Genomic DNA, 9,408 nt, shown 5'->3' on the forward strand with positions numbered 1-9,408 from the left:
TCAATAAGTAATAAGCTATTTGTCATTATAGTTTTATATCAGACATGAAATGCTGATTTATCAATTGTGAAAGGATTTCCTGCTTTTGGTTAATAGTTGGACTGGATTCTTATTATGGTTACTTATAATCTTATTGTTCTGTAACTCTTAATTTCTCTTTCATGGCTTTATAAGAATAGTTGACATTTTTATTTGATTTTTAATTTAATTCATTTGGTAAAGTGCTTGTCTTTAAGTCATAGATTTGGAGGATTTTTTGTTTTGATTTTTGTTTTTATTATTGCCATGTTGGAAATCATATTCTTTGTTCGTCAGAATTATCTGCTTCTTTAAGCATTTAAAGTGAGAATAAAATTTGCATGCTTTCTTTACCTTTTCCTTGCTCTTATTATTTAATGTTTTTTGAGTAAAATTTTAAGAGACTACATTAGACACTTTATATAAAGTGTTGTAGAAGTGCTTTCTGTTTTTTATTTTCTTTACTTAGTATCTAAATATCTTAAAATCGCATTTTTCCCCCCAAACTGGTCATCAGAATGAGGTCTAGGAATGCCACAGTTAGAAATAGTGATTTACAATTTACAATCTTTTTACAAATTTTCCTATCTATTTGTCTACTGAAAGTAGGCATTATCTCTCTGTTGGCACTAACTTAAAAGTCCTACTGATGATGTAGAGAAGCTGTTAGTAAGAGAAAAAAAGATGAGGGGAAGGTAGTTATTTCAATTGATATTGAGATCTCCTTTCTCTCTTAAATTCTCTATCTCCTGTTTATTCCCTTTGCACTGACAGGATTAACATAACTCCCTCACTAAACAAATCTTCCTCTAAAACTTACTTTTTCTCAAGTCATTTTGTGTCTGACCATTTAGATGGACACAGGCCTACTTTGGAAACAACTGAATTTAATAGATTTTGAAGTAAGTAAATAAGAGATGGAAAAGAAGTTCAGAGGCCTAGCTAGTCTAACACTATCAAATAGATTAAAAACTGAAGCCCAAAGTGAGTGGGCTTGTTCAGGTTAACATAGGTAAGAGTAAGCATCAAAACCATACTTCTTTATCTTTATGTTCTCTTTACATTCCCACTATTTTTCTGTCACTTTCAAGTAACATATAGTCACTTTTAATACAATAAAATCTTGCTAATTTGGACTCAACTAATTTGGTACAAAAATTATATGATCATTTTGGCAACTATTTAAAATACTTATGAAAAGTAGTTTCAAGAATTCAAAATTAACCATTAATTTATGTGGATGGGAACTTAAATCTGTGATTTCTCTGCTATAAGTTAAACAAACTGTCTACCATTCCAAACTTTCTTTATACCTGTAGTCTTGGAGAGTTACAAGGTCATACCTGGCTGTGTCAGCAGCAGTACTCATATCCAGGTCTTCTAGACCCTGTACCCTCTCTTCTACCTCACATTTATATAAAAATGCTGGCAGCCAGGTGGGACAGTAAATAGAGTACCAGGCCTGGACTCTTCTTACTGAGTGCAAATCTAGCTTCAGACTATTTCTGACTGTATGATGACCCTGGGCAACTCACCTAATCTGGTTTGCCTCAGTTTCCTCATCTATATAATAAGCTGGAGAAGGAAATGGCATACCACTTTTGTATCTTAGCCAGAAAACTCAAATGGGGCCATGAAGAGTCAGACAAGACTGAAATGAATGCTCAAGTAATAAACTTCCCTTACATTTATACAGAACTTTATAGTTTGCCTAGCTCTATTGGTAACATACTATCTTATTTGATTCTTGCAACTTTTTGATATAATAGGTAAAGCTAATATATTCCAGCCTTACAGATAAAGCTGTGCTGGCATGCTCTAATAGCAGGCTTAAGCTAAACCTCTGAATTGCCAGTCAGAGCTCTATGTACTAACTAATCGAAGAAAAGAAGTACTTAATTGGCTGTCTTTGAACTACTTGAAATGAGTAGAACCTTTTTTAAAAAATTAAACTGACTTCTCTTTCCACTTGATTCATATTAACAACATTTACAATTCATTCTTATGGTTCCCTAAATGTTTGGGACTATGATAGAACTAATGCCTAACTGATTCCTTGAGACTAGAGAAATATGAAAGCTTTATTTCCCAACCTAATTAAATTTTCTGGTGAATTATCCAGTAGTCTTAATTTCACTCTAAAGTATAGTTAATAAGATATGACTTGAAGACCCAGAATATAGTGATTGTTCTCAAATTGCTGAAAATATTTTATTTGAAGGGGAGGGGATTATATTTAAGTAAAAATTAGCTTCACTTCTAAAGTTCCCTCATTTTACTTATACAACTTCACAATTTATACAACTTACACAAATTCCCAAATTGTCACTCTCGGAGAGTGCTTGTCTTTTGTTGCATTTAAACACAAATTAAGTGCAGACCTCTCTTAATTTCTGCATTTTAAAAAATGACATAAAGAAATTGAAAAAAAACAAATTTTTTTTTTAAGAATTTAAAATGTGGAGGGGAGGAGGGGAAGAAATAAAAACGTGGGGCAGCTAATAGTACAGTAGATAAGAGCACCAATTCTGAAGTCAGGAGGAATTGAGCTTAAATTTGACCTCAGACATTTAATACTTCCTAGCTGTATAATCCTAGGCAAGTCATATAACCCCAATTGCCTCATTCAGAAAAAAAATAAAATTAAAATATTAGTTTAAAAATTTTAAATAGGATTTAAAAAATAGAGGAATTTTTGTTAGTTAACTGATGGCTGACTTAATTATTTTCAAAAATAATTTGTTTTACTCTTCCTCATTTTTAGAAAATACAGGACATGAAAACATACATAAATTACATATAGTAAGTTTGAGAAAGACCTTGTGTATTTTTAATAATGAAAACCTTAGAATAGACCTTTTGGTTTGTATGTGTATATTCCTTCTTATTAAATAGAGAGCAGAATTAAATGACTTCAAAATCCTTTCCATTGGAAAAATATAGATGTTGTGTCTAAATATAATTCCTTTGCTCCAAGAATTATTACTTTTAAGTCTTAGTTGTATGTATAATTAAGAATAACTTAAAATGTAAATATTATCTGTCTAATAGAAACTTTAGTGTTTTACTAATAGATGCCTGTCTATACTATACAAAATACAATTCACAAATAATGGCCCAAGTATTTCTTCAATTATGTTCCATCTCCTGCAGTTTGGGTTTTTGGGGGGATGAGGAATATACACTGGAGGTTTTTAATGTTTTATTGTTACTTTTAAAAAATATATATCATAATCATTTCCAGTTATATCTCTTCCCAAACCAGCATTGAATTTTTCCCTTTTAGCAAAGAAAAAACAATCAATACAATGACTTTGTCTAATACTGGATGAAATGTTCTTTTCTCCTCAGAGGAGGAAGGAAAGAGGTCCAGCTCTTCTGGGATCATTGGTCATTATTGTGACCAGAACTAAGTTTCCTTTTAGTTTTTTAGGGGTTTCATTTTTTTGTTTGTTTTGTTTTTTAGTTTTCATTTTAGAGTCATTCTATATATTACACACACAATTTTGCTTAACTTATATTCATATTCTGTCATTTTATTCTGGAGTGATGGGGGCTTTGGGGGGATTTTTGTTTTGTTTTGTTTTTTACAAAATAGTATAAATTTTATCAGTTCTCAGATGCTCACAATCTGTAGATATTCTGATTATACAAAAATATGACAGTTGTTACTTTGCTCATTTTTACAATTACTTTCTCTTCTTAGCCTGTAGCATTTTATTCACCTTTTTTTAAAAAAAGATGTCTGGATTTTTTTCAGTTTTATTTCATTTATATATAATCGTGCCCTGCTTAAAAAACAAATATATTCAAAATTGATCAAGATCTACCTGAGTTAAAATTTCAGCATTTAATTCTCAAACAATTCTAACCAATATCAAATATGGTTGCATATTTTAAGTGATTTTACATTAGAAATCTTACATTGCAATAGTGGCCTCAAACTGAGTTATATTAGATTATGGACTCTTTGAAAATGCCTCGTTCAGTTGGGTACAAATTCATATATTACCTTTAATGAAAAAAAACATTCTTTGGCAGATTTGCAGATGTGCCTTTTAAATCCTAGTTAATTAAGACAAAGAGTTCTTTATATAATTCTTTAATAAATATTATAATATCACCAAATTTACAGATTATATTCTTGAAGAATAGTTGCATTGTGCCTATTTTTTCCTAATTAAAAAAAAAGAAAGAAAGAAAGAAATTGGCTCTTTTGTACCATAAAATGCCAGGTGAGTGAATAGGTTTTTTTCTTGGGAAAAGATTTTCCTTTTTGGTTTATAAGGAGATTTATAGCCACCTTAAGTTCTAATTGTTTTCATTGAGATTAAATTCCCTTCCTAAGTATAAATAAAACCTTGATTAACTAAAGCACTTAATGGTGCATTTTGGCAGAATTTTCCAGTTGACTCAGCATTGATCAGAGAAAAACTCCCGTTGAAAATCTTTCCAAAACTTATTAGTTGACGTTCCTGCTTCAGCAAATACTGTGTAGCTAACGTAATTAAATCCTACTTAGATACTTCAGGATCTTGCAGTGTTTTAGTGCTATAATTTTGAACATTAATACCCATTGTTACTGTAAGAGAGATTGGGAAAAGCGGAGAAAAGTCAAAAGATCTAAGTGATAGTTTTTGCCAGTTTTGGGAGCTTCACTTTCCTCACTTATAAAGTGAGAGGACTGTACTGTATTATCCTTAACATTTCTTCCACTATTAAAATCCAATATTGTATACTTTTATTGTAGTCGGTGAAGAATAATATGGCTAATCACCAGAACATCCCTCAGAAACTTTAATGAATTCATTTTTCAGTGTTTCTTATAATTTACCTATTCCCCTCATTCCAATTATTTGAGGTTTTATTAGATAAAGATACAGGCTATATGGTAACTGTATGAGACATAAAACATTCTGGTAGAATTAATATTGTGTTATATGTCCATTTCTGTACCATATATAAGAATGTATGCCTTTCTTTTGTAGCCACGCCATGAATACTTTAATGTCCCTGTGTACTAAATGACATCACTCATCGAGTATGCAGAATTTCACAGAGGAAATAGAGCTGATTTACTTATGACAGAACAGCTGGTGAAACAAATCATCTCGAACATAGAATATCATAACTATTTTACTGTTATACTTTGTCTTCCTTGTTGATATCCCCATGTTTACATTGTTTTTTTCCCCATGTCATTTTGATGTAGTTTGTTTCTGTCATTGTCTGGTTTAATTTTTCCATGAAATATATGACGTGTATGTTTAGAGTAAACTTTTCATCTTAAGCATATATTTGTTATTAATCAACCATCTGTGGTTAATTTCATAGTTAAAGGAAAATGTTCCAATATAGCCTATATGGCCCACTAAAGGTAAACCTAAAGTAGCAGTATTAGTATGTAGAATAGTGTTTGTTTTTCAAATTGATAATCTCAAATGAATGTGTCATATAACTCTATAGTTAAGTGTATATATAGATGTAGCAAAGGAAAAGTCTAGATTGAAACTCCAAGGCATATTGTATAGTGGTTAACACACAAAAAAAATGACAAAATGATTTGTCATTTATTAGACTGGTACACAGGAGGGTAAAATTCTGCACTTAACTAAAAGATTTAATTAAAGAATTGTCTTTTTGCACTGGATGCTACCTAGTATCAAACAGTAACGATTCTCTGAAAACTTTTTACTCTTGCTTACACTTATAAGGATAGAACCTTTAGATAAAAAGTCTAAATATGTACATTTTGATAGTTCTGATTTTATGTGTTTGAAATGCATTAAAACCTTCATACTCACTTTAGTGGTTGATATTTAGACTTTTAGTTCAGTATAATATTTCATAAGGAAAAATTCCATATAATTTCATATTTTGAAGAACAAATCAATAAGCCATTAAGGTGATTAACACCTCCAAAATGATTATTTATTCAGACCAATCATTGTGACAATCTGTCAAAGTAGAGTAGGCAAGTCATTAGGAATTTAGTTATTTGTGTTTTTATAAATCATAATACTTGTACTATCACAAAGAGTTAATCTATATTGTATTCTGGAACTTTAATTACAATATTTTTTCCTAAGAAAACTATTTTTAAGATAATACAGTATTTAATGTAATGTTAACATGCACGTTATCATGCCTGTTAGCCAAAAATGCTGTGTGCTGAGCTGTATCAAATTGTTGCTTCTCCTATTCTTTGTATATAGCTGCTTGCTTTAAATTATTACATTCTGAAATAGCTTTCTTGGCATGTCTAAAATAAAAATATTGCATGCACCCTGTCTCATGTGAATGGCTTTCTCCTCTACCTTATCTCATCTACTCAGGAGAATTTGTTTTAGATTTCATTGTGTCCAGGTAATGTTTTATATATATACATATGTATGTGTATATGTGTATATATATGTACATAAATTTTGAAAAGCGTATTCTATATCAGTGGGGTCAAACTCCCAGAGAAATGGATCCCTGCAGGCTGCATAATAACTTAGAAAACCACAAATTAACATTATCTGTATCATTATATACTTTTATTTATTTTGTTAAACATTTCCCAGTTATATTTTAATTGTTTTTGAACAACACTCATGCGATTGACACCTGTGTTCTACATTAACTGCTGTAATCCAAATTAGCAATGCACGTTAAAAATTTTTAAAACCACCATTGGCTTTCAGCAAATAATCTAAGATAGCAAAATAAAACATAGGATCTTACTAACTCCAGGAAATAGCTCTTTCATAGTAGCTTTTAATTGAGTATCTAGCATATAACCAGTGCCAAAATAGGATTCTGTTGGGTTTCATACAAAGTGTGATTACTTGACTTAGTGGGCTGGAGTGAAAAACATTAAAAATGTGTGTGTAGTGTGTGTGTGTGTGTGTACATTTTTTTCCTCTTGTCATCAAGATAAAGAATTTTTAATGAATGTGTTCAGTTACTCTGACCCATTTCAGCATTTTATCCTAAACTTTTGTCATCTTCAAAAGTAACAGTGGACAAACTTAACTAGACAAACATATCTGCTTCTACACATATCAATGCATATAAACATAATGGTGTCAAAAAGCATATGTACTTATTCCTAAAGGTTGGTTTATGTGGCCAAATACCTGTATTCAGATTGAACATAAAACTTTATAATTTGTCACTTAAAGGTGTAATTTCTAAATATTTACCATTTAATATCTTTTTTTTTCCTTGCTTTGTGCTGCACCACATTTTAGGATGCTAAAGTAAGTTTTCTTGGTTATGCGTCCATATAAAATTGATCAGTGGTTGCTTCCATAAAGATGCAGTATCCTCTTTTGATAAAATTGTTGCTAGTTAAATCAAAACCTGTATAAATAGATTCAGAATTTTCAATCATCTTTCACAATTTCAAAAATACTTGCTTTGTCCTAGTCCTAACTCTAGGATTTACAAAATTTAATGGATGTATATTTTTGCTGTTCTGATATCTTATTGCTATACATTGCTTCTACCAATGTTCCTTGCTTCTGGATAGATCTGACAATGGTTATTGAAGATGTTAAATGTTGAGGTTTTAAAATAGCATAAGATAACAACTCCAAAATACATGAACAAGATTTCCATTGTTATAATCAGGACAAATGATTATTTACATAAAAGGATCCTGTTTCTGCTGATTCAAGTAGCGAACTCCCGACTGAATTTGCTTTTCAGTAGTCTTATTTTTAACTGTTTTAGGTAGTATGTGTTTAATGATCTTATCTTATAAGATATTTTGACCCATAAAAGTTAAAAGCTACTATCATACTGTTCTTATAGAACCACTGCTTCAATAACATCAAAAGAAAAATTTCCATTTTTTTTTTGTTGTTGTTGTTGTTGTTCTTGGTACTCACAGTTGGCATTTGAAATTTTTTGGCTTTCAAATAAGCATTTTTCCATGTAAATTCTTAACACAGCAATCTTTAAATCCTAAAACCTATTAGATCTGCTTACCAGACTCTTGAATTTTCCCTTCACAGGAAGCTGAAACCCCACGTAGTGTTCTTGAAGAAATTGGATTGACATAAGCCATCTCCCCTGTTGATGACATCATGTGTTCTCACATACTGTAGATGTTCACTGCCTTCATGTCAATGTTTAGCTAATGGTGTAAGATGCTGTTTGTCAGTATTACTGTTTTGCTAAGCCGCTTCATTCAGGCCTACATAAAAACACTCCACTTTTTCAAAAGGGAATAAAAAGTATTTTTTTTTTTAAAAGGGACTTACTCAAATGTTAACTAAAACTTGATGCAAAAGAAATCTTTTCAGTATTCTTAATAGTTGAATTATGTCAGTTTCCCATTAGTTTTATTTGTATGTGATAATTATGAATATACACATAAAATCACAATCAGGAAGCACATTTGTTGCATTGAATTGCATTCAACTGAAAGGAAGCTACACTTATTATCAACTTAAAAATAAATGTAATAATGTTTCAATATGGTTTTATGCAACCAAAGACTAGTGTTACACTTCAGTATTTATGGGAATGAGAAAAACTGACTGATTTCACATATCAAAATGATTTAAATTTTACCATTACCACTGAAACTTAAACATACATATGTATACCAAAGATACTTATTGGGAACTACATATTTTAAACTGGTAGCTTATTGAAAAATGTATGTTTCTGAGACTAAAGGGATATTAAAGGGAATACAGGTTACTTTAATCAAAACAATTCTATTTTATACTGACCATTGGGCAGGAATTTGGATCGAAGATGTTCAACATGAGCACATAATGTATACTATGAAAATGGTTAAATTACTTCCTATGTAAGATTTCTCTGAGCATAATCTTACAACTTATTTTTATGCCCCCCAAAACATTCTACTGCCACTTATGTACCTCATTTCTCCATAAGCTATGGGAAACATCTACTTAAATAAGATGTTATAAATTACTCAATTGCCTAGTATTATTGCTATTTCAACACAAACTTGCTTGTGTTCACAAATTATCACGTGACTAAAACTTGCTCCATAAACTTGCTTGGGTTGGTACTATCTGATTAAATTTTCCATATACTTTTTTATGAAGTACCTACCACTAGTTTGACATTTTTTTTCTTTCATGCCACCTCCTAGTCAGAAAATATTCTACATTATCTTTCATGAAAAATGTTAGATGGATGAAATAAATGGCAATGTAGAGAATTAACTTTTTAAAATTTTTAGTTTCAATACCATTTTCATATGTATTTAAACATGTCTTCAAAGTTTACACTTTCACTTATTTGTATGTGCTTGGCTGGATTAAGCTTTGTGATTGTGACCAATATCTAGGCTGTGACCATTGTCTTTATCACATACATTAGTTACAATAAATGTCCACTCTTACACCATTGCAGTGTGTT

General features: G+C 30.6%; 1 protein-coding gene across 6 annotated transcripts in view; it reads left to right on the plus strand.

Moving 5' to 3' along the window:
- Positions 1-9,398, plus strand: part of AP1S2 (adaptor related protein complex 1 subunit sigma 2) — a 31,702-nt gene extending 22,304 nt beyond the window's left edge. For 4 of the 6 annotated variants that reach the window (XM_031958954.1, XM_031958957.1, XM_031958955.1 and 1 more), the window contains exons 5-6: positions 7,254-7,262; positions 8,022-9,398. In XM_031958954.1, coding sequence (XP_031814814.1) covers positions 7,254-7,262; positions 8,022-8,069 — 57 coding nt within the window. In that variant the 3' untranslated portion in view covers positions 8,070-9,398. Of the gene's footprint in view, positions 1-5,006; positions 6,304-7,253; positions 7,263-8,021 lie in introns of those variants that run through there. The other 2 variants (XM_031958960.1, XM_031958958.1) reach the window with 2 other exon arrangements.
- Positions 9,399-9,408: the final 10 nt, after the last annotated feature.

Source organism: Sarcophilus harrisii, chromosome 3, assembly GCF_902635505.1.
Source record: "Sarcophilus harrisii chromosome 3, mSarHar1.11, whole genome shotgun sequence".
In the NCBI taxonomy this organism is placed as follows: Eukaryota; Metazoa; Chordata; class Mammalia; order Dasyuromorphia; family Dasyuridae; genus Sarcophilus; species Sarcophilus harrisii.